The sequence below is a fragment of the Aulostomus chinensis genome, chromosome 2, assembly GCF_037954235.1.
Source record: "Aulostomus chinensis isolate RoL2024-O1b breed Wild chromosome 2, RoL_Achi_v1.0, whole genome shotgun sequence".
NCBI lineage: Eukaryota > Metazoa > Chordata > Actinopteri > Syngnathiformes > Aulostomidae > Aulostomus > Aulostomus chinensis.
Genome location: NC_141321.1, coordinates 9,799,443 through 9,825,734, shown reverse-complemented (window position 1 = coordinate 9,825,734; position 26,292 = coordinate 9,799,443). Strand labels below are relative to the sequence as shown.

At 42.9% G+C, this 26,292-nt stretch overlaps 1 protein-coding gene across 11 annotated transcripts in view; it reads right to left on the bottom strand.

Moving 5' to 3' along the window:
- Window positions 1–26,292, bottom strand: part of myo9aa (myosin IXAa) — a 107,798-nt gene that overhangs the window by 27,870 nt on the left and 53,636 nt on the right. For 7 of the 11 annotated variants that reach the window (XM_086226800.1, XM_086226741.1, XM_086226750.1 and 4 more), the window contains exons 5-17: window positions 25,809–25,908; window positions 22,693–22,746; window positions 18,697–18,794; window positions 18,231–18,357; window positions 17,381–17,470; window positions 15,128–15,244; window positions 14,771–14,905; window positions 11,074–11,195; window positions 8,844–8,985; window positions 7,350–7,545; window positions 5,594–5,713; window positions 4,326–4,370; window positions 3,635–3,710 (exon numbers count right to left, since the gene is read on the bottom strand). In XM_086226800.1, the coding sequence (XP_086082926.1) occupies window positions 3,635–3,710; window positions 4,326–4,370; window positions 5,594–5,713; window positions 7,350–7,545; window positions 8,844–8,985; window positions 11,074–11,195; window positions 14,771–14,905; window positions 15,128–15,244; window positions 17,381–17,470; window positions 18,231–18,357; window positions 18,697–18,794; window positions 22,693–22,746; window positions 25,809–25,908 (1,422 nt within the window). The remainder of the gene's footprint in view (window positions 1–3,634; window positions 3,711–4,325; window positions 4,371–5,593; window positions 5,714–7,349; window positions 7,546–8,843; window positions 8,986–11,073; window positions 11,196–14,770; window positions 14,906–15,127; window positions 15,245–17,380; window positions 17,471–18,230; window positions 18,358–18,696; window positions 18,795–22,692; window positions 22,747–25,808; window positions 25,909–26,292) is intronic. The other 4 variants (XM_086226760.1, XM_086226815.1, XM_086226822.1 and 1 more) reach the window with 2 other exon arrangements.

Below are 26,292 nucleotides of genomic sequence, written 5' to 3'. Positions count from 1 at the left end.
GTGCTTCCAACACAAACATCACATAGTACTGTAAATGTAAAGGATTAGAGGCTGGAACAGAATTAGCAAGATCAAGTGATAATAGCTTTTTCCAGAGTTCATCTCGGAGTCGAATGAAAAGAGTTCATTGTATTATTTTTGTAAATGAGAAAATGGAAGGAATGTCACCAGCAGGGGCGCTGTATTTCAAGCTCTAAAAGCAGGGGATTAATCCCACATTGAAGTCTAACAGGCTTGAAGACTCAAGGTGAAAGTTAACCACCAGCCCACAGCACAGGCCGTCAGGTCATGGTTAAAACCATCAACCAATCAGAGGCATTTTAGAAGAGTATCAGGAAAAGGAAACATAGATGGGGGAAGAAATTAAACAAACTTTTGAGGTCGTAAAGACCAAAATGAAGAATAACACTGAGAGTATAGGTGCAGCGGTAGCTTCAGCTCCACGTGGCCACAGGAGCTCTTTGAGGTTTTACAGGAATGTCTCCTGCTGACACACAGCCTACAATAACTGGATGTGTGTGTGGTAACTCATACTGGATGTTACCAACAGTCGGGTTGAATCACTCCTGGAACCAAAACAAAGTGGTACACCAGCTTTCAGAGAGGTTTTTACGTGTCTAATAAAAAAAAAGACAGTGGAGGTGAAAAGGTTGAAGTGAAGCTCTCTGGTAGGAGCGCCAGCTGCTCGGGTTGAAAATTATGTCCTTTTGCTGACATGCTCGAAAGCGTGAGGAGAAACCTGTTCCATTCCATCTCAGCGTTGGCATAAAACATCTGAGAAAAGAGCATCATTCTCGAGTGATATCTTATCTATCACTTCTTCAATCTGTGTTTTTTTTTATTCACCAGATTTTCTTTTACAGTCGGCATCTTAAAATTTTTAATCCGTTGCAGATGCAGGCCAATAAGAGAACAAGGTCTGGTTTTTCCATTACTTTTTTTCTCTCATGCAGGCCATGGCAGAGACCCAGAGGATGCTTCTCTAGCCCAGCCATTACACTGTTCCACTGTGCTCATCCACAATCCCAGAGGAACCGTATTTATGATTTCAACTACCAGCCGGCATGACATTATTGTAGATTACGTCAGAGGATCCACAAGGCCTCTGTATGCAAGTGTAAATAATACTGTAGTCTTTGACTGTGCAGAGCTGGAATCCTCTCTCTGTGCCCATAGAATAATCTTAGGACTCCACGCCACAATAAGCTATGAAAGAACATGCACAAATAACCTGTTTACATCTGGTCTAAGATATAAAGCAGAACCCCTCCCCAGTTGATCATCAGTTTCAGTAAATGGTGATGTACAATATGGCTTTTGTAGAGATGGTTTATCTCTGTGAGAGTCCCATAAAGCACTGCACTGTCCGACCGACAAGCACCCTGCAGGGACCGAATATTTATCACCCCCCGGCCACTTCACTCCGATGCATAGCTCCAACTTTACATCACCGAGGAAGCAGCTGCACAGGGTTTAGTGCTCTATTAGTATGTGGAGGATGAGTGAGTGTGTGTGAGTGAGAGACAGAGAGAGACCCAAAGAGAGAGAGCAGAGGTTGCAAATCATATTAAGGGGGGTGGGGTGGTGGTGTTGGTGGTGGTTAACAGCCCAGTACTCTGCTCCTGTTTAACAAAAGCAGTCTTGTGTGAGCTGCTCTGTGCTACCAGTCGTGGTCGTGCCTGCTGCTAATCTCATGATCCACAGCTAATTAGAGGAGGTGGTGGACCGGGGGTCTCAGCGGGATGGTATGAGAGCACCACCACGGGTCACAGCACAGTCATCTCTATTCTTATCTCCAAGACATGCTACTTTTGTCTTTGCGCCCAAAACACCACTGGATGATGTCTCAGAAAGGTTATAATTGAATTTGACAGCACTCTGTGTTACATGGACGTAGGAATGGGTGATCAGATGATCAGATCCTTGATGGGTCCTTTGTTGCACCTCCTCCTCTTCTACCAAGCACTTATTATGTAAATCATCATAGTACATGTTTCATTTTAGTATTATTCAGGTTTATTCTTGGATCTCTTGGAAAAAAGGAATTTCAGGCAAATTCTATCAATGCTTGTGCATTAAAAATGAAATCCACCTTAAAAAAATTGTTTAAGTTTATGGAGTAAATCTTTCTAATGAACATGGGGATCATATATGCATTTACTAGGTTTCGGTGGTGTTATACATGACATAGACAGACTGTATTTGAGTCTGCATTGTGATTGTCATGTCATCCTTTCATTTACTGACTGCCCAGAGCCTGAAATTGGGCATTTTTGGCATCACCACCTTGGTGCTTTTGCGACAGGGGACACCATTTTAGGCAGCTGGAGAGGCGTGAGGGGTGGCTGTTGCTAAGCCAAGGATGCATGCACTCCTACACCAACAACGTTGTTGCAGCAGGGTCCCACGCAAAGCTGTTGATAAATGAAAATTAGCTTCTATATGTGGAGCTCAACTTTAAGGCAGACCTACGGTTTTGATCATGCTGATGGTGGCTTACAGCTACAGTAAACCAGTATGAGGATGTTTCCCACAACAAATAATAACTGCAGAGCACTCGGAGAGAGCACACCTCTGCCAATGAGAACTTTTGGCCCCTGGCACTTTTGTGCTCGGGTCCCAATTAAAGCTGCACTCTGGCTGTTCTGTAGAGGGAGAGGTGGCTTAACTGACTAATATTGTGATTTTGCATGAAAGAGCAGACAAATGCATGCACTGTGGTATAAATATAACTTCCCGTAACCACAAGGTGGCACTATGACTATGTGCCTTAAATGCACAGTGTTGATGTCTTCAGGCCGAGACATTCATCAAATGTATGAATTTGGAAAAGATCTGATTGTGTGGAGTCCAGTTACTGCAGTGGCTTAATCGATGGTGAAATCGGCCACCTCAGCACCTCATCTTCTCTGTAACCCATCACCAAAATGTATGAGGTTTCTGACCACATTTGAGATGGAATTAGTTATCTCACTAGGATGAGAACACCGTACAGTTAAAAAGACCCATGTTCTCCTGGTGCTACCTGCCTCTGTACCTTGCAACCAAGTCTGGTGAAAACTGGCCTTATGGTTTTTGCTTAATTCTGCTGACAGTAACAGACAATCTCAGACAAAACCTGAACTGGTGCTGGAGGTAATGTTGACTGACTTTTGAGTGCTGGTATTTTGAAACCTGCCAATTTGGCGTTCGTGTTTTGGAGTTATGCATGAATATTACTTACATTTTACAGTGTTGATTTGCATGATAAAAGCGCATACACTGACATCTAACCTACTTTATCGTCATTTTTACTGTATACGGGATCATAATTTACAAAATGAACATCATCCTGTATTGCAGAAGACTCTAAGCTAGCAACTGAGTCCATGAACTCACTGCTAAAATGTGAACTGAGTTAATATATCTTTTCTTCTTTTCTGTTCTGGAGGCTAAAATCAACTGAATTTACAGTCAGTGATGACATCATAGACACAAGCGCTCATTGTGTCCTGCTCCTGCCACAGGTATGTGTGTGAATCCAGCTGTGAATTCCTTTATGAATTTCAAATTACAACCAATGACACTTCAGGAGAGGTGACGTAAACATCTTGTGACAACATAAAATCCAACACTCCAATGACTCCACTCTTACCGTGGCGACCTCTCATTGATGGCGTTGCTCCCCTGAAGGTCTGACAGCGGCGTACGTGGACTCTTTTTGCTCACACCTAATCATGAACAGACGGGTTGGTGTGAGGAACACACACATACACACACACACATACATACATACACACACACACACACACACACACACACAAACATTCAAACACACACCAGAGACAGTCAGACAGGCACATGTACATAATTCAATCATTCCTTCCAAGCACAGACAAGACACACCTCTATGTGACACTCCAGTGTTATTACGTAAGTGTTATGCACCTGTCTTTTTTACCAGGAAAGTAATCAACTGCAGATGATCTCATGTTGAAGCAAAGATGTGTGAGGTTAATATGAGTTACTCTTGTTAGTGTCAAATTAAGGAAAATGATGTTTAGTCCGGAATGTAGGATTTCTTGACACCTCAACACACCATCATAAATGTCAAACTACAGTATGTTTATCATGGCCTTCAGGCAAAACTTGGGGGAAAGTTAAAACATGAGGAGAAAGATGTCTTTCTGTACTACGGTGTGTCAGTGTAGCAGTGATACGCCTACGATCGCTGGAGGAAGTGATACACCAGCGACAGCGATGAGAAATCAAAGGTCTAGTGTTAGGCTACTTTGAAAATGATTTGAGACAGCAGTTGATCAGGTGACTCAGACTTAACAGTGTACCGTTTTCAGTTTCATCAATTTGCACATTTTCACTCTCATCTGGAGCTGCAGGGTGGCACAAAACAAAAAAAGACACAAACACGAAAAAGAATCAGCTGGGAAACTGTGTGACACCACCTAGAGACTTCAAGGTCGGCTGTGTGTCCTGCACCACGTGTGAATGTTAGTGACCACAGAGTAGCACAGGAATGACCCCCAAAACCCAGAAATCAGTTAGCACTGTTTAATGCCCGGTTCCCTAATGTAAGTTAAGGCTTTTTTAATGGGACTTTGGTTAAATGCCAGAAACCAGGTCTGTAGTTAGACCGGGATGAAGATATTTTTATATATGGCATGAAAAATTGTAAGCAACTACCACACTGCACGTGTCTTAAAAACGGCGGCTGCTGACACGTAGCTAAAGGAGGCTACAGACATTAAACACCATCACACCAAAAATAGAAAAAGTGGAAAGCTACCTTAATGATAGCAATGGGGTTTTAACAACTGCGTTTATGCTTTGAAAATCTTATAAAAAAAATAAAAATTCATTATCTTGTAAACAAAGCCTGTAAATCTTAATTATTTTGTTTGACACAGAGCTCATTCTCAGCAAGAAATCAAAAATAAATCAAATCCAGTGCAAAAAAACCCATCGGGAACCCATGGCGATGCTAACTTCTGAGTTGGCTGACAAAAGTATGTCATCCCTGCGGCACTCTAAAATATCAGTGTCCCATCTATGTCCCGAACCCCGTCAGTCTTCTATCACCATCATGTGATATTAGTGAAAAGGGGAAGCTGGTGGATTGTATGTGCTGTGGTGGCCAAGCAACTACACCTGACGCCCCAACCAGTGATACTGGACATAAACGCAGAGCTGCGTACTACTGTGGCCTAGAATTGCACTACGACATGCATCCCTCTGCTTGTCCTTTCCTACAAGGGTTAGTAACATGACGGCTGAAGCATGCTGGTTGATGACATGCAAGACAAGACTAAAACACACACACATGCAGAATGCGAGGGGGAAGAGGGAGACGGAGGAGGGGGAGACCAACAAGCATCTATTCTAATACTAGAAAGTTCTAACAAAATCAAAATCACAAAGTAGGGAATTAAACTTTGTGAAATGATGTGTCTATATTTGGGTGCCGTCTCGCGGCTGGACACCAGCCGCAGTACAGTGCAGTTACGCTCACGATGCTGGTTGGCCTCGCCCCTACGGTTTCCCAGGTCAAGGTGTGACACGGAAGTAGGAGAAGTTATTGTCATATTGGCAGCCTTACTGTGCTTCTCCTCTTTGCATCTCTGCAGGATCTCTAAGCTTCTCTGATGCACAGGGTGCTGCAGAAAGCTAAAACTATCCACACTTTTCAAAACTGCACAGGGAGCAGCGTCATCATGCCCTTGGAGAAGCAAAACAAAAGAAAAGAAGAGAAAAAACATGGAAATACAAGAGGGAAAGAGAGAGGGAGAGAGAGAGAGAGAAGTAAGATTAGACAGTGAAGAAGAAGAGGTCAAGAGATGCAGTCGTCTACTGGAGAGAAACCTGTGCAAGACATCTGGAGAGAAGATGACTGACATTCCAAACTGCAGTTGATGGCAGTAGTGGGATGTTTGTCTTTGTCAGCAGAGTTCTGTTTGCGCCCCTGAGGTACGCAGAGATAATTACATGTCCTCTGTCACAAGTTGAAGTTTCATTTTGCAGTAGTTGATGAGCACAAGTCCTCGTTCATTTACTTCCAAATACAATATCGCCTCAAGGCTGCACGTTCCTGCCAATAACGGCCACGCAAGCATTTCTGTGAATGTCACTGTCAAGGACACCTTTGAACTTTAGGGAATAAAAATGGCCAAGGTCTTCTTTAAATCAGTTCATCCTTGAGTTCAATTGGACATTTGCGCTAAACTTGAGGTAATTCCCTCAAAACGTTCCTGAGATGTCACGCCCATGAGAATGGGATGGACAAACCTCCGCCACAGTGACCTTCCTGGGAAATTTCAAATTTATTGAGGTGAGCACTGTGTTACTCCGCAGCAACACTTTCCCATTCAAACAGCTGAGCTGGCACAAGAGCGGAATATCTGACGGGGAAAGTAAAGCTGTCTAAATCTTACAAAACTGCAAACAAATATTGATATTTTTGAAGGTCATTGTTTATTTAGTGCACAAAATGCGCACAGCTGAGGAAGGCAGCGCAGAGCATCAGAGTTGCTGCTCCTGCCCTCGCTGACCCACATGTCCTAAAAGGTATTAATGAGTACATTATAGAGGCCCACTCCAACAAATCTGAAAAATCTCTTTAAAATCCAAAAACATCTGATGTCAAATCAGCGCGAGGACAAACTGGTGCCAGGGGTTGTTCCTGGTGATGTTTACAGAGTTTGGTTTGTTGTCTGGTAGAAGATATCCGAGCATTAGCAAAGATTTCTACAACAAACATTTAACACGACAATGATGAGAAAACATCTGGTGACAGGTTCTACTGCGTATCAAGCTCCAGCTAGAGTTCATTCTAGGAGAAAGAAGGCATTCACTGAGAGAGAAAGTGTAGAGGTGGAGGGAGTAACAGCTGGGGTCAATACATGGCAGCACTACAACTACAGAACGGTGCACAAATACTGAGGAACAGCAGCTAATGAAGCACTAAATGTGTCTTAAGTAAGGCAACCTAGGATGAATGAAGAGGACAGCATTCTAATGTGTGACATGGAAGCATAAAATGTAGAAAACTTTCAAATCTGTGTCTAAACGTATGGCAACTATAGGCTAAAAGAAATGTTATTCTTGCAAGTTTGCTAGTGGGAGGAAAAATAAAATATGAATCCCTTCAACAGCATTCTGCTCATTTACCTCTATCAGTGCCATTTTCTTAATTCTTCACAACCCATTTCCAATGTCTGATCAGGGCTAAAAGAATGAATCTGTAGGTCACAGATTTCTTGTCTTAGCTTTATGATTGTCTAAGTCAAGATGAAGTTTCCTCTCCTTTCCTGCTTCATCTGCTTTCACAGGTCTACTGAGCAGGTGTGGGTGCTTACCAGTCTTCTTCTGGGTGTGTCTCTTCCCAGCCTCCCTGAAAGCCACCAGGGCCCTGAAGTAGGCTCGAAGTACAGCCCAGCGGAAGGTCGCAGACGGGTCGATGCCGATCAGACTGCAGATGAAGGCGTTCTTACTGCTCTTCAGCAGGGCCACGATGTCAGGACGCATGTGGTCAGTGTTCTTCTCCCTGAAGTCCTGTGTGTGTGTGAGAGAGAGACAGAGAGAGCAAGACAAGCATTTTGACCAAATCTAATAAAGATTATCAAAAGCATTCGATTGCAGTGGGATTTTCCTGCTTGGCTACATGTGACCAGTCATCACTGGGATGCCACTGACAGACACTCACTAGTGGTGAACGGGTTCCATTACTTATTGCTAACTTATTACTATGAATTAATTATTGAAAAATGAAAAAGGGGATTACGAGCTTCATTCTTTGACTACTAATTGCAATTCCTTGGTGTGCAGCTTGGCATTTTAAAACAGTTTGAATTTATGTATTTACACCTCCCTTATGGCTGATTAATTAGGGCCTGAGCCCGGAGGTACTCCGGGGCGAAGACCCTATTATGTTTGCTCGACACACTCGTTATACCTATATTTTCATACTAAAGAGCATATTCAACTTTTAAAAAGTGCACTTCTGCAGTACCAATAAAGTGTCAATTATCTGTCTTTTATGCCACCTCCTTAAAGGAACCTTCAGGTATTTTTCAACTCTATTTACCCACGTGTTTGGGATGATAAGGAACAAAATTGTACAATTGTACATGTCAAAGTCCACCAACGAAAAGAGCTTGTACTTCCAACAGACTCAGACGTTATCGTCAGTGTGTGACATTTCCCTCCCTGTGCTGGTGTTGCAGGGCGGTGTGTTTGTTGTCCCGGTCACACTCAAGATTTAGCATTTAGTCCCCTATAACAAATAATTTATTTCCAAAGTCAAGGAGGAATATTTAGGCGATTACAATGATGTTGCGATAGGTAAAGCAACAGGAGACGGGGGAGGAACAGGCTGAAGAAGGGCTCAGGAAACCGAAGGTGTTGCTGTGTTCTGGTGACATCGGAGGAAGAACACCTGAGTTCTAGAGCTGGACTGTTGATACGCTGGTGAATCCAGCAGTGAGAACTCGCCACTACACAACACCGCATCTGTGAATTTCGACCCTCTGATCAAGTACGTGAGGCCTCAGTTTCACGTCGGACACTAGTCTGACCGCAGGAGCCTCTCAGTGAGGTTGTCAGATGCTGATTACAACAACCTGAGCCTGTCAGTGACAACAACAAGCCCTTTTACTGGACAGACTTTTGCTTTGCAGACTTGCAGCTGGTTTGCAGCTCTCTCAATATTGGAGGAATTTTGAATCCATCAGTCATTTTGAAGCACAAACACGATTCCAAAAGCAGAAAGAGAGCAGAGCAGCAAGACGCTTTCTTTTCTTTTCTCTCTGATTAACTACAAAACGGGAGAGTGAAGGGAGGAGAACACTGACCTTGACACCATACTTGACCTTGCCAGCGTAGTGACAGATAATGAAGGCAGGTTCCATGACAGCGGGGAACTCAATGTAGTTATTCCCCTCATGCTGCCGCTTGAACTTATCCAGCAATGTCTGGTTGGTGGCCTGGGGGAAGCTGAAACCAAGGACAAGACAGTTTGTAACAAGCAACATCTTAGCAAACTGGAAGAACAATGTGTTCCTACATCTGCTTTCTGAATGAAAACACACCAGGAGGGGAGCTCTGGAGGGGAGCCACATCAAAAATACTGCACTTTAAATCACACTGAAAATATTCCACACACTCCTGATCTGTCGAACACAAGCGACTAAATAAATCACAGCGTTTATGCCACCTGTCTCCCACTCAGTCCCCCTCACCACGGCTCCTAGTGGGCCAGTTAACTCAACCTGATCCGTAACCGCTTTTGACATCTTGTCCTTTGATGCAACAGGTCATCGTTTATCATTTTAATCTGATCCAGGATTGTATTTCTTCTTGTTTCCTTTAATATCAAAGAGCCACAAACTCTGCAGAAGATTACAGGAAGAGAAGAGGGGAAGAATGAGACACCGGGGGTTTGTAACGGGCTGAAATCTGAGCTATTCAAAACACCGACGCCAAAGACAGTGCAGTCCAGCTATTTAAAGCAGGAGGAATTTGATTCAGAGTCCAAATAGAGAAGAAAAAGTTTGAACTGGAAATATTTGCATTAAAAACAGTCACAGTACTGCAACTAGCAAGAATTAAACATCTTTCTCTGCATGGTTTAGATCTCAAACATCCCATCTTCATCTCCTCTCCATCGGTAATAACAGCTTGCATGTAGTTTCTCACTATACTGAGAGAAAATTATAAACTGTTTTACACAGAATTTTCCCACGTTGCACAGAAGGATTCAATCTAAGCCAAAATCAGATATTTTGCTCAGACATACCTCACATCTCTCCCTTTTTGTTCCCAACAGTGTGACAAGCTCAACAAACACAGAATCTGAATTTTTACAATTCTGATTTGAGTCACAGCTATATTTGGTCCTAATCCAGATACAGATACATCACTACTGAGGCGTCAGGCCTCATAAATATTTGGGTGACATCTCTATGAGACCAAGATTTCAGTGGTTGTAGTGGAACTGGCCTGTGTTTGAGATCCCCCAGAAACAAAAGAATTCTGGGACCACCTGCATGTGACGTTATGTGATCGTTGTTTTCAGGAACTTGACTTGTCAAACGACGACAAACAAAAACATGAGATTTGAACAGCGTGTCGTGGTTCGCACAGAGGGTCGCCGTGTGAGTGGATCCTCGGACAGTTTGTTAGCCTCCTCCCTGACAGGAAGTGGTTTCATTTCTAGGACGATTCACATTCAAGGTCATAGCTTCCTGACATGTTTGAGACTCTGTGTGTAAGCAGACTTCCATCCTGAGCAGCCTGGTGTTGACGCTGATGAAACAGCTTTGACAGGCTCTCTAGTCTGGGCGCCATGTTGCTGAACTCATCCATCATTCTTGATATTTGAACTGTCACTCTGAATGGTGATAAAACAGACAAAATAGTGGGAAGTGTTCTTTTATTGTACACTACATTTGATCCTCGGCCTCACGCATGTGCACATGTAGAAGGCTGAGCCCAGAGATTTGAGGTGAGCTCTCCTCCAGTAGGAGCTCAATGAATCCCAGTATACTCCAGTCCAGCTGCTCCCAAACTCCACACAGCTGCAGCTCAGTCTGAAATGTCCAACCAAAATGTTCTAACTGATTACTGCAGGCTGAAGTGTTAACCTGTTTATTTTGTACGTGAATTTGGGCAATGCAGGAAATATAAATCATCCCTTCACATACATGTAAAGCCATAAATACAAAAAAGGAAAATTATTCATTTATCTTATTTTTAAATTTCTCTATCACGCAACCCAACTGCAGCAGTTCGTAAAGTTTGCTCTCTGCCAACATCAGCATAATGAATAACCTATAAACTCCATAGATGCTGGGCGTTGGGTCGTCCTCAGTGAGTCACTTTGGCTGCCAAATGTTGGTGCTGAGCCATGAAAACAGAACAATGAGCTCAAAATAGATCAAAGCGTGATTTCAAGAACTGAACCAGTGACATGACAGTAACTTGTCAGTCTAATGATGCAGCTTCTGGGACGTGCGCCAAATTCTGCTCAGAGCACCGGTTTCCAGATGTGACCAACAGGTAAAACAGCTCAGGTGGACTCACTTGCACTCTTCATCCAGCAGGTGGAACAGCGCCGTGGGCTTCTTGCTGATCAGGGTGATGCAGCCCGTGTTGTCGATGTAGTCAATGTTCCTCCAGCTGATGCCCTCTGCTCTGTACTCCTCCTAGAGACACAACACAGGTGCTTCAGGCAGCTCTCATTCCTCCTGTAGCAACACTGACCGACCAGTGTGAGTAGTCAGTTTTTAGGGAATTTGAATTAATACTCAGTTGAGATCCAGTCTCATGCACTTCAAACGACACTTCCCATGAAAAGGAATCATCAACACAACTCCTGTGTCAGTCAGGCTACTCTTATTGTACCACTGAAGCAACAATGTCTCTTGCTAGTTTCCTCATGAGAGAAGTATTCAGAGCATTTGCCTGTTATTTTCCAGTGTTCCTGGGAAAGAGATTTAGACAATAATGACCTTAATCTTTGGGACATTTAATAAAAATCATTAGTCTTTTTTTCTCCTGCTATCCTTAAGCCAGGTTGGAGGGAAAAAAGTAAAAAAAAAAACGGTTGCGTAAGTGATGAAGATCATGATGGGAGAGGAGACGGCCTTCTGATGTCACATCTTCAAGACCAAATAAATTAACAAGTTAAATAAAATGACCTGGAGCTGATAAACACATGAGTTGCGTTGCACCAATGACCAACCTTTTTTTTCCTTTAGAAACAATCAAGCTGACACATTCATCAGAATGAGCAGCAGAAGCAGGCGAGAGCTGTTTCTGAGGCGACGGTGTTTCACAGACAGTGTTTAGTCTGTGGCAAAGAACTATTAGACCTCATGTCTGACCCTCGAAAATGAGCAACATTTCCTTGGAAAATTATGCTAAAAGAACTTCAATACAACAGCTGCAAGATGGGGGGGGTATGAGGATGTACTAGATTGAGACCATTTGAATCCCTGAAATCACCTTCGACTCTGACAGAAAATAAGATCTTTAACATTTTACTTGGTATATTTCTGTTGCAGTAAACACATGTTTTTAAAATGATAATGGTATTGGGTAAAAACCTGTGCAATATAATCCAAGGTAGCAGCCTGGAAGAAAGTTTTCAGGAGCTTACAGAACAATATGTGTGTCAGACGGGCGCTGACTCAGCTCTCCAGCAACCAGTATGCTGTGGTTTGTAGGGGTGTTGGACTGGATTACCTCATCGTGTACAGGATATTGTATCCACCCCGTCTACATGCTTTTAAATCATCTACCCATAACTGATGTGATTCACTCAACTAACAGGAAAAGAAGATGTTTCAAATTTGCAAAACTGGCAACAACATGAAGCATGCTTAAAAAAAATCACTCTGATGCAAAAACGAACAGGGAGTCTGTGTGTGTGTGTGTGTGTGTGTGTGTGTGTGTGTGTGTGTGTGTGTGTGCGTGCACGCACGCAGTACTCATGACCACTAACATTATCTTCCTTCCACCTTTCCAGCATTCAAACGTTCCTTCTCTAGGTTACAAAAGACTAAGAGTTGCGTAATAGTAACTGCCGAGCATCTTTCCAGCAGCCATCAGCAGATTATGTGTTTTATGTTACATTTTCCTTTGGTGGAACTTCTCCATTACCAATCTTAGGACCTGTCCCTGAACAGATATACATCTGTTTTATATTTGACATCACCCTTCATGTTCATGACGATGTCCTGCTTTAGTACTTATGAGACCAGGAGAACTTCTAATTATGGCACTTTTACTGTATTAATTCCTGGAAGGCTCAAATTTTTTTTTCTCAAGTTTCGTAACACTGAAATACAGCATGGCCAGAAATACTTTAGAAATTTCAACAACCCTCACTGATGTTTTGTTTTATTAATTCATCCTTGCCCTGATTTGTTTGTTCTGTGTTTGCTGTAAATACTTGAAAGCTTTTTGTGTCTTCTTTTTTTTTTTTTAACTGTCAAGTTCATTATAATGTGGCTTTGAGCGTTGCTTCATGGGTTATCTGAAAAAGGTTAAATAATATGAGGCAACAAATGAGAATCGATGTGCTCTTCGGCTAATCATGTGATCCCGGACAGCTCCAGCGGTGTGACTCATGGGCCGGCGGATGCACAGCGCGTGCAACTGTACACCAGAGTTTGAAGCTTCAGCGGAAACCTGAGGTGCATCAGCAAATCTCTCCTGGCTGAATCATTTTCACCAGCTTTCCGGCTGCTTTGGTAGCATATATTGATTTTTCCACTCAGAAAAAGAGAGCTGCACTCTACCTGAGCCACTCATCTGTTTCCTGTGATAACGTCTTTTGACAGAGTTTGATCCATCTTTGAATATTTTCCTGTGACAACAAGCTCTTATTTTAATTAAAATGTAGATCTAGTTTGGTGTAAGTGTCTGCATCCCTGCTGGCTGCAATGTAAAACAACAGAGCGTCGATACTGCAAATGTTTCAACTCTGAGCGTCTTCATAGACGAGCAGGTGTGACAGGTGTCAGCTAAAGACTTTTATCTCTGTTGGACCCATAAACTTCTAATTTCAACATTTAATGTTTGTTTCAGTGTTTAAACCAACTGAGGGGGGGATCAATGTCAGATAATTTAGTTGAGCTGAAGTTGAAACTTTTACCTTATCATTTGAGTCGTGTGTTTAAATTCTAACAGGATTTCACTGGGACACTGAGAAGTGTTTGAACATTAAAGACTGTAATCCTTCAAATTCCTTAAAACCAATGATGAAAATCTTGAAAGTTGTAACTGCCCTAACTGTCAGATAAGTACAACTTCCTCTATTTGTTGGAATGAATTAGAAGACTGTTTGTTACGTAACATTTTGTGATCATGTCCTGACTATATTTCATTTACTGTATATTTTTGCAACATTGAGTTGTCTTTGTCAATAAAGTTTACTTAGTGTCATATTGCTCAGGTTGCTATTAAATCCATGTACCTGCACTTCTTTATGAACAGGTCATTTGTGTCATTTTTAGTGAGTCAAAAGCCAAAGTCCAAATTAAATGAAAAGATATTCAACTGTGACAGAAAGTCCTCACTTTTGAGCATCTGAAAGGAGCCAAACTTCAATTAAAAAAAAAAAATCACTATGTTAATGAATCAAAAGTATTATGAATTATCAAAAAGGATGAATTTGCCACTTGTTGAAAAAATCCTTGAGTTCTACTTTTTTCACACTGAAAAAGGAGAAATCTTGCATGGTTTTGCATCTGCCTGATACGAGCACTGAAGGTGGTATGAAAGCACGATGGTACATGAGGAAACACTTCTCCTGGCACCCATTTACCTCATAACTGCAGTATATTTATTCTGCGATGAAGGTTCATCAGGTTTGTGTAACAGCAGCCATTGAGGCCTTGACATCCTACTCAAATTCATACAGAGCGAGGAAGCAGCTGATGCCTCTCACACATGTCGGGGCAGGCCGGTGATTCAGCCACTCTCAAGGTAAACACGATGTTTGACTTGCAAGCAAATCTTTTAGATCATGACATTAAAGAGCCCTTTGAGGTTAATCTGCTTACTTATGCGAACACACAAACACAGTCGGGGTGGCCACAGAAAGAGGTGGGTGGCGTCATGCAGCTGTCATGAACCCTTTTACCTTCTTTCAATGCCAGCGTCAAGTTCAGTATGAAGTCTCTGTCATGTAACAGGAACAAGGGGCCAAGAAGAAAGGAGGAAGATGCCCACTTCTGTCACAGAAGCCGGGTCAAACCTGATGCTGGCTCACCTGCTCCAGCTTGAAGATGTGCTGGTTGAAGTAATGCTGGAGACGCTCGTTGGCAAAGTTGATGCAGAACTGTTCGAAGCTGTTGTTCTCATAGTCCTCAAAACCAAAAATGTCCAGCACTCCGATGGACAAGATCTGATGAAGGAAACATACAAAAAGAAAATGAGCCTCGTCCTCACAAAATGTTGCACAGAACTGTTAGAAAGGTAACAAGAAATGCTTCAAGTTACTACTAATGCCTCAAAAACTGTGTGTAAACTTATTTTTAAATTTCACACACCAAAGAATCGTTGGTAGCAAAATCCCAGGCCACTGATGAAGGAACTAATCAGTCACCCTGTCTCCATACTGCCCTACCTTGGTGGGCTCCTCCAGGTCCTTGATGTTGAGCAGAGCGTGGTTGATCCTGAAGACGATCCAGTCAAACAGAGCGCTGTACAGAGATTTGGCCATGGAGTCTCGGACCGTACCAGCCTGCAGGTAGGCACATATGATATAATATATGTTGAGGTAGAAGCATTAAGGATGCAGCTGAATACCACAGGAGAGACACCTCAGGAGGTTACTGCCCCGTGCCTCTCTGGCCCATGGAGCCTGATGATCCGGATACAGTTTCAGGCAAACTGAAAGTGCCAGACATGCTGGCAGCCTGCAATGTGTCACACCAGGATGTCCCGGAGCCATTAATTAATGTCTAAAGCCACAGCAACGCTCATCAGATCGACTGGTAATATCTGCCAATCCAATCTAGTGTGCGACAAATCCAACAGCAACAAGTTAGCAAGAGCAACCCAAAACAACAGAGGCAGAGGAGAGAGTCTGAAGTAAGTTAGCATTGTTCAACACCTGGTGCCCTTGTCTCAGAGTCAGTGGGTTTTTAGTTAAATGCCAGAAATGTAATTAATATATGGCAATGATTTGCTTTACGGCATAAAATATGTCAGTAAATACCATCACACCTAAAACAAGAAAAAAAAAAAAAAGAGCAAAGCTAGTGGTGACGTTGAAGTTCAACGTTAGCTTTGTACTTATAATGATTGCTTTTTAAATTTTGCATGAAGCATTGTTCATTTGTGAAGATTAACGTGATGATCAAAATGTGAAAAAATCCAGCGTAAAAATGCCATTGGCTGTCGGTCGAGGGAACCCCTGGAGATGCTGATGTCTGGTTCAGCCTACAAAGATTCGCCATCCGTGCGTCACTCTTCGGGGATCAAGTCTGGACCAAACTGAAAATGAGTCTTCCATTTCATAGGATTTATTGAGACAGTCGTCGAGTTACAGTGTTGATTGGTGAAGGGGGGAGAAAACCCTCCTGAACCATGTTTCAGAAGCTACAAACACAAACTCTAAACGCCCAGGCAGAACTGTGAGACACAGCTGGAGATGACAGTACGTTCAGGTGACAAAAGTCTGGATGATGCAGAAGTTTGTTTTCCCGACGCGTCTAAAATTAGTCACAAGAAAACTTGAGAAGGCAGACAAACCATCTACGTACTGTTGCTGCTTCGTAACCACAGATCATTCGATCAAGACTAATTCAGATATCCGATGGAAAGATTCAACCTCGCAAAAGCAAAGGTGAGCTGTGGTCTTCACAAACCAAACAAACCACGATGTTGCAACTCACTGTCACAATCCCCCCTTTTTCCCCAAACAATCAGCCAGGATATCTTTAGAAACCTCAAACCAAATATGCCTTTCATGGGTCTGAAGCTGTACATACTTCAGTCTAATGAGCCATAAGCTTTTCATTATTTAGAGGAAGTTGCACTCCAAACATGCAGACAGAAATAGCTTCCCAACGCAGAACAACTGGGGAAAACGCCACTGATTTCTTTGAGGGTTTCAAATGTATGATAGTACTTACTGTTCTGACCGTTACTGGGAAATATTTACACTGAGACCACTGAGTTTGTTCATGTGACGTGGCCCCTAAACACTCAATGGCCATGAAGAGCACCAACATGCTGTGGTACCAGTCAAATTCTCTTTTAACTGGAAAATAAGAACAGAATTCAACCCAAATCACAGTTTGTGTTCAAGATAACGGGCATCACTGGAGTATCATATGAAGAGGTGAGAGACCCCCCCCATCCTCCTTCCTCTCTCTCAGATGGCTTTCGTCTGCAAACCCTGAAGTGTGTTTGTTTTGCGATGTTGGTCGCAATGAAATCTGGACATGAAATGCTGTTCCCTCCTCTTGAAGCAGTGTGTGTGTGTGTGTGTGTGTGTGTGTGTGTGTGTGTATGCGGCCACAGACTGGGAAAGCTGGACAGTGAGAGCAGGAAGGGATCCAGGACGGGTGCAGGCTGTCCTGTAAACATGGCTGGGTCAGCCTGGTTATTGAGTTGGCAGCATGCCGACACACACACACACACACACACACACACACACACACACACACACACACACACACACACACACACATTTCTGAGGATGATACTTAACTGGAGCTTAAGAAAAATGCTCAAACATGCAAGTTCTATCCTGGGAGTGTTGATGACTGCTGGATATCAGAGTGACAGAAGCAGGGTCTGCTGGCTCTGCACTACTTCCACGACCAGATGGGTGAGACTTATTCTTGGTGTGTGCTGACTGACATCTCACCTCTGCCAGTCTGTAAGGAACGATCAGCTTCTCGCCCACAGTAACCGTCTTCCGTGTTGTCAGAGCCTCAAAGAGCATCTCTTCTTTGACCTGAGAGAGAGAGAGAGAACATGAAAGGAGTTTGTCTCCTTTGAAAGGAAAAAAGCTCAATGCAACATCCTCATGTATAAACCACAATGTGCCCTGCAACTCAAGCATCCTCAGAAATGCACTTTTTTTTAATGTCATCTCAAGTTTGAATCCCGTTACTGCCCCTGAGCATTGATGTCATATTAACATTAGGGCCCCACGTGACTTAACGTATTACAGGAATAACGTCAAGTGTCTTCCCCTCATGGGTTTTTACTCGTTTCCAATGCAGATGTCCTTTCCTCACACATCGTTTCAATAACAAATGTACAGCAGTGCATCTAAGGGTGATTTCAAACAAGTGGGGTCAGCTACAATATTTCCTATTTTGATGCAGCACAAAACTCAGTGTTGCAGTATTTAAAGGATTCTTTAATCAAACAGTAAGGTGCACTAACACAGACGAGGGCACAGTGCTCGTGCATTCTGCTCGACCCCCACACAACGACATGCAGCAGCACAAAGAAGGGAATGATTGAAAACCATCCAATGTGAGGAATTATTCTTGTGTACCTCAAGACTCGACGGACAAAAGCACTGAGAAAAAGTGTCAAGTAAATATAAAACACTCCAATCGATAATGAGCCAGTATAAAATAACCTTAAAAGAGTCATCACTATTCGTTTACTTTTCTTTTTAACCTGTTTTTACCAACAAATACAACCAGCATCCATGTGTTCTAGTCTGTTCTGTTTATTCCAGTCACACCATCTTGAATTACCTCCAGCAGCTCGGAGACGACAGGCAGCACCTCGGGGTTACAGATGTCGATGGAGTCGTCCCTGTAGGTTTTTCTCTTGTAGCGAATGTTGCCCAGGTGGAGGATGGCCGACAGCAGGGAGAAGATCCTAAAAACCAGACAGGAATCATCTAGAGGATGACAAACTGGAAGTATACTGTGGTGAAACCATCGCATTACATTAGGTTCACACCTTTGTGTCACTGAACAAGCTACCAAGAGAACCTGAATGCGGACAAGAGGGCAAGTAGTAGTAATCTTGGTCACACTCTGACCTCTGTCCTGCCGAGGAGTCTGCAGCTGCAGTGAAAGCTTCTACTCACAGAAATAAAGTTGAGTGTGTGTGAGGGGGAACCTTTATGTGCTTTATGAATTGATAGATGCAACATTGTCTCACTTAATCTTACTCATATAACACACTTGTGGCAGATGTGTGTGTTTCGCTCACTGTTTGCACGTGGCAGGAAGAAAGCCCACCATCTCCATCCCCAGCTGAAGCCTCTCAAAGTCATGCTTCAGGTCTTCTCCTTCAACTGTGAAGCAGTCCTGTGGACAGGAAGAGAGGGTGTCAGTAGGCTTCCGGCAGCCGTCCCAGCACCGAGGCCTGAAGCCCGACTAGTTGCTATGACATGGAGAAGCACTTACTAAACACTGTTTACATTACTGTTTATTTGTGTTTACAGAGCGCAGCAAAGACGCTGCTTAAAATAGCGTTTCATTTTACACTGCGGATGCACCAGACTGGCCTGAAGCTACAGATAGGCTGCAATTATGGAAACATGATCATCAACATAAAATAATTATTGTGCCACATTCTGTTTGGCAGTGATGCTGCAGCACATCCTTCTCACTTAAAGCACTTTTACCCTCTTGAGAGCCAAAACTCTCCCTCAGCTCGTTTCTGCTCATCAAAACAGGTAAATTCTGCTGTCTGGAAACAATTTGAATAAACGAAATCATCACTATCTCTTTATTGTTGTAACCAGACACCTGAAGCCTGTAAAAATGAGGGACTCAAACTAAAATAAGCCATCAGCATGAGGCCATTGTGAAGAGGTCAAACAAGTCAGTTCCTCTCTGGTCTGACTTGTCAGGTTTCTCGTCAACAGCAGTAAGTGAAGCTTCTTTGTGTAAGGACTTTAAACCTGTCCACAGGAATTTGGCTGGGAAGAGCAGCGGTTGATGGCAGCCTGTGTAAGAATGGCGGAGGATGAGCTAAACTAGCAGAGAGGAGACGGAGGACGATCAGACACAGAGGCGAATATCTCTCAGTCACACTCACATTTGTAGTACATCCCGCGCACAAAATGCATGGAGGCAAATTAACCAACACACACGCGACACACGAGGTGCAGACTTTGTATCCTGTAAAACATTTAAATAGGTCTAAGTGGCAGAAGAAATATCCGGGGAAAAAACGACTTCAAAAATGAACATAAAAGCAGCAGGAACACTCCACAGGATGTTAATGCTCTTTATCACGAGTTCACCAAATATGGGCATGTCAGCAGCAATTTATCACACGTTAAAGGACTAAATTGTTTAAGCGTGTCATTTAATATTTCTCACATGAGGTGTCTGAATGCTGGTAGAGATATTTACTTATGTATCCATACACTATTGAAAAGTTTCAGTTATAATTGCATTACATTTGATACAACAATCATCACGGTTTCTTTGCAGCATAGTAAGTTAGCAAAGTAACTTGTTGCTAAACTGTAGTTGTCAAATGTATGAGGTTGACACAGTCATCAAATAGAAAGGAGTTAAACTTCAAAATCAAACAAAAGTACCTCAAAATTGCACTTGAAGAGTACTTAATTAAATGCACTTAAAAGTAAGGAAATAAAAAGTAATGAATTCTTCATTAGGGGAATGTAGTCCCAGCACCAGGAAACATGCTGGGGCGCAACTTCAGCGTCTCACCCGCCGCACTGTGAGCTCCCCTCTTTTCTCCGTGGGTCCGCTGCACTACGGCTGCCATAATTATCACATACCCAAGCCTCCGAAACACAAACACTCCAAACATGAGAGTCACACTTACGCCAACGTGCCTGCTTCCTGTCTCACTCTCTAACTTCTCACTGACCTTTTAGTGACTCTGGTGTTACATTTCCAGGGGAGAAAAATCCACATCGATTATAAAACACAAACTAAATTTAGCTGGTTCTGACGTCCCGCCAGTGGAAACAGCCTCTCAGTATTGTGTGATGTGTTGGAGGATTCCAAATGTTGAAAAAGTTTGGAGAATGGAACAAAAACAAAACACATTAAAAAAAATTCATCACGCTGATTTTAAAAAACTACATTTCATGCTGATACATCACAAGAGGGTTGATTATTTATTAACTATGAAAAAAAAAGAATAAATCCGCTTTTTTGAGTTTCCACAATGGAAACTGATTCCAATCATATCCAGTGACTGTGTAGTGAAGGAGTGTCTTTGGACAAACAACCATAGCTCAGTCAGTGTGAAGAGTGAACACTCCTTACTCAAACACTGTCCTCACTTAGTCTTCTGGTGGCAGCAGTGCATTCTGGTCTATCAGCTGCTTGTAGAGAATCAGTGCAGTACTAAGAATCACAACCTTCCCTCCTGCTCGGTCTGACCTTGCAAAACCAGCTGACGGGTTTCAGCTACTCGAACAAAAGTCATTCTTGCAGCTTTATGTTGAGCCTCTAATCTGGAGTGACTAATGAGGCCTCAGGCACCAAACAAGCACAGATTCTACGGGTACGCCTCGTTTTGATGCCCCGTTTGATAGAAACGTTCTGGACAGCAGTTGTGGTGTACATGCTAATTCTCATGATGCTGAGTAATGGGAATCAAACTGAGATTATTTGACTTATCTTTTTTGCTGCAAGGACGCAAGGGTGGTGGGTTCTCGACTCCTGACAGTTGTCGAACCTTTAACCAGCTCCTAGCAGAGAGCTGCAGGAATGACACGTCGAGGACTCACAGTTGACCCTTGACAGCAGAGGTCACCCACCTGTCAGTCCTGGTCGACTGATTGGGAAGTTTTAGGTACAGCAGGTCTTTTCGCAGTGATGTGAATAAAGTCTAATGCTCTTCCAAGATTCACACTCTCTTTACATCCCCAGTCATGAACAATAAAACAAGCCTCTGCCGTGCACCGGTGGACGTCCCATCAGGCATCACGTCTGGATCCGGAAATGATAATTAAGATCATTTCAAAATGTATGTGAGACGCACACGGGACTGTCAGGGTTAGTACGACTTAGATTTTACTGTGATGTAACGGCACTAAACAGACCAACATTATGCAGAAGTAAACAGATCATAATGTTGATTTGTATGAAATCATCCATTCATCAATATTCATGTTTTACATCATCTTTCCACCAGACAAGAAGGAAACAACTTTAAAAACGCTTATTCTTTACGTGTAGTTTGGATCTGATTGGTTAGTTTAGCATGATGTCATTCTTGTGGTTTCGTTGTTTTAGGCTACATAATTTGTTGCAGCCTAAATGCAAATCCAAGTCTTCAGGGAACAATCCCAATCACCCAAACGAGAGGCTCATAGTCCCGCTGGCTCACGTTGGCGTAGTGATAGACTTCACCTGTCGGCGAGTACACACGATGTACACTGTCGTCATCAGAGAGTGTACCTGCAGTTTATTGTATCCCTACACAACAAGTGACTGTACGTTTGCTGGAAAATGCAGGATTCAGTGTCTAGGGTTGATCAGGAGTGGTCTACAGGGGGATTCCTGCCAGCAGGCTGCTGTCTGAAAACGACTTAACATGCAGAATTCATCATCAGATTTGTAACTAGGCAGGTTTTAGTTTACGTAGCTGTTTTCAGAGCATTCACAGGTGCAATAGGATGAGTTATGAATTATACAAAAGACAACTAATGTTTACTGATGTAAACTGATGTTTCATGAAACTAGAATCTCTTCAATTTGCACTTGAAGAGGTTAGTTGAGTTTATGTGGTCTGATCAGGATTTGATTACATTTTCTAGAGCAGTCATTTTTGTCAATGAGCAGTCGTACATTTTCCAGTGTAAATAGATCACGGATCGAGATCCACTCCATTCCTCTCAGTGGATTGAGAGGGACCTTGTCTTGAGCATGGAGGAATTTACTATGCGTACTAGAAAAGACCGTCAAAGACAGAGAAAAACACAACAACACATAGATTACAGCAGAAGAGGCAGTTACAGTGGCCCGGATATGACTGGACATACCAACATAACTCAGAGCAGCAGCACAACAGGGAAAACAAACACAGCGAAAACAAACACGACCCAAACCAAACCAGGAAATATCCAAAAAGCAACAAAATATCGGGAGAGGGCAGGGCAGGGAGCGAGTGAGCGTGCAGGGGAAGTGTGGCTGGACGAGCGCTCAGGAGACTCAACATGTACTCGTTGGGGTTTTTACAGACAAACACAGCTGAGGCACAGATACTGACCGGTTCACGCTCACAGTAACTGTCCCAGTGCAGTCGGTGCGTTGTCTTTGTCATCTGGAAATGTTAAGGCAGAGTTTACAGGGGGCGAGGTTAGGCTCAGACAGCAGCATTCCAATGGCAAAAACACACTCTACACTTCAACATGTACCCCACACACACAGACACACGCACACGCTACTAACAGTAATGAGGACGTGCTGTTAGGACAAGATAATTCTTATACTGACAAACAGCAAGTGCGCGCGCGTGCGCGCACACACACACACACACACACACACACACACACACACACACTCAGAAGCATGAAGATGAGCAAGCCAAACACAAATGACAAAACAACAAGCACATGACATGATTGAATTCATCACAAGGTGGAATAAAAGCAGCAGATTAACATGATTGGCTTTATTTCAGATTAAGGTCACCACGGTGAGACAGTTTCGTGTCACGATCGTTTACTTCTACCTCCTACAGACTACAACCTTATAGATTTATTCAGTTAAGTCACATTAAGTGAGGCCGACCTAATAATCGTGGGCAAACAACAAATCACTTTGTAACGATTTACAAAGTAACAAATGACTGATGATTGTGAGGACATCACATTAACCTGTAACGACCGGTGTAACGCTTCTAAATTCAGGGATCCGTTACTGAGGGCACTAATGAGGTCTTTTCTGTATTCCATCATTTCCTCAGTCATAACGGTCATATCCAAAAGTGCCTTTTCATCGTGGCTAGGCTGCAGTTTGGCTACTACTCTGGCGAGGTGAAGAAATGCCCAGTTTGTCGTGGTAAAGCAGAATAATCAGACAGTAAAATGCTAACCAGGCCCAGACCAGAGAAAATAATCCCCTAAATGACCACAATTTCGTGTAACATTGTTAAGAGGTGATTTTGTGGAGTAATACAGAAGTAATGGAGGGAATAAAGTAACAAATACCAGCCACCAGGAGTAATTAGATCAGGCACTTCTTTTCAGACAGAAACGAGTATTAAGGTGTGTGATGAGACAGGTTGAGTCTATGAGTCAAGTCAACACGCCACGGCGATGATAAAGGACGCTGAGCAGGGAGCGAGGCCAGGGAGCTGTGGCTTCCATGTGCATCCAAATGTCTAAAATATGAAAGTTAAGGTGGAAAATAATGTAAAAAGACTTTAAGTTTGGCCTCCAGACTATTGCACCTTCTCTCGGATCCCTGCTGGTCACCTAATGCTGCCTTTCAATGGGTTGGTTAGTTGATGGAGGTCAAAGCAGCAGTCGGGTTGCGAGGTGATCATCCTAAATCTATGACATCATCAGACTTTTGTCTCAGGCTTTCCTAGGCATTGCTGTTACCATTGTTATCATTACTATCAGTTACAGTGTCGCTGAGGAATGATGAGGTTTTGCTTTACGATCATTCAACTTGTTTTGTTCTTAAGTACACAAATTCTCACGTGACAATGACACCGAGCTTCTCTACCTGCTTGTGTTTCCTCTGTCTTCAAAGAGCAGTGAGGTATTACAACCACCACTTCTGATATCATTATATATCTAGAAAACCCTGTATTGTTACACACAGACTACATTTACTTCATTGAAGCTGACCGCTTTCTCAAGTCTACAAAGACTTTGCATTCAGGAGGATAAAGTATGAACATGAACTGAACTTGCAGGAGATACAGACCAACTTCTAAATTAAATTAACTTGTTATATTACATAATACGCATGTGGGTGATCAAGAACCTTTTTTTTCTTTTAAAGAGTGGAAAAAAAAGACACCCTGGGAATCTGAGGAACCGGTAGGGATTTCTTATTTTAAATCTTTATAGAGGACTTGACATTTGTCAGTGTCTGCTTGTTTGTCTTCTGAGTTTCCCTTAATATCAGATCTTGTAACTCATAAATGTCTAGTCAGTTCCCTGCATGTACCACCAAGCAAGAGTTTTACTTCAAACCTCCAGCTACCTCAGTGCTGGGTATCAATCTCTCTTAAAATAGAAAAGTTGACGAATTTGATGTTACAGAATATGATAGAAAGTCTCTACAAAGCAACTAAAAAACACGCAAATTAGCTAGTTTGACGAGACCTACGGTGCACCATCGCAGGTGTGGTTTCTAGAAGCAAAGTGTAATGTATGAATGAGAATAAAAGAGTGAAAAATGAACAACATGTTTATGTCACTTGTAAACAAATGGCCCAGAGGGGGTTGTGAAACCCATGCAGGCGTTCTGGCCGCAGCAAGAATGTGAATGTTTACGTGAACTTGGCAGGAGAGACAGAAATGTAATGAGGAAGAGCAGATATGAGGGATGGGGAAGGGGGGGAATGTGTGAATGAATTTATATGAGTGTGTGTGTGTGTGTGTGTGTGTGTGTGTGTGTGTGTGTGTGTGTGTGTTGAGGAGGAATGAAAGGAATTCCCTGCTCCTTTCAGCGTAGGCGTCAAGATTTCGGAGGAGGGGAGTGGGTCACCGGTTGTCATGGTGTGGCTGTCAAAGCTGGAAGGCAGAGACGCCATGACTTTTACACAACATCCACATTCATGTGTGAGTCTTTGTTTCATGGTTGTGTGAAACCTGTTTTCCTTGTGAGCACCACGAGTAAGAAGGTCGAGGGACAAATACCAATTCTGTCGTTCTGTGCGAGTGTTTGTCAGTGACGGTGTGTAAGTGTGTGAACGTGTCAGAGGGAGCAGAGCAAAGTTTCGAATCCACACATACATATGCATCCACACAAACAGAGCAAAAAAAGAAACAGGTGAACAGCTTTTGCAACTGATTGTTGTGTGTCTGTGTGTGAGACAGACAAACTATACAGCAGGTGTTGAGAGCGACCAGCAGTGGAATGTGGTTTCTTTGTGTCCCGATTTCTCTCGCTTTCCTGTTTGCAGACACTGAGGTCCACAGCTAACTGTACTTCCTTTAGGACTGTCAGATGAGACACACACACACACACACACACACACACACACACACACACACCTCGACAAATAAGCGAACAACATTCCCCACTCCACAACACAAACCCCAGTGAGGCCCAACAACAGGACAAAGACCACCACAACTGGACTAATGGATTACTGGAGCTGCAGTTTGCTAGCTTCACGTGGGTGGATGGCGAGGGTCCCACCTGACTGAGGTAATGATATTCTTCAGGCTTCTTGAGGTGATACGCCCTCCGTTCTTCTTCACTTGCTCCTGCCAGCAGGTAGTAAAACACGTGGTAGTTTCTGGAGAACAGGGACAAACATTTCCATCCATGATTTAGTCCAGCTTAGACTCAGCAGGAATACAAAACCTAAAACTAAAGAACAAAATCAGCTCCAACCTTCAGAGACACAAAGCTTCAACACAGAGAAATCAGAGTTTTATGAACAACATTTTACACTTTCCCAGTTTGACCTTTCTGCTGTCTCTTTTAGTTTGGAGGCAGAAGAGGGTAGGGCTGGTATGTACACAGTGCTGCTATATCACACTTTTCTGAACAAAAATAAAGAAATCCGTGCAGCGTTCTTAAGTTTGTTGTTGTTTGGGTGAATGTGCATCAGAAATCAAATTGTATTGAAAAAGTATCCTTTTTTCATCCCTACAGATCATAAACTGTATTTTATATA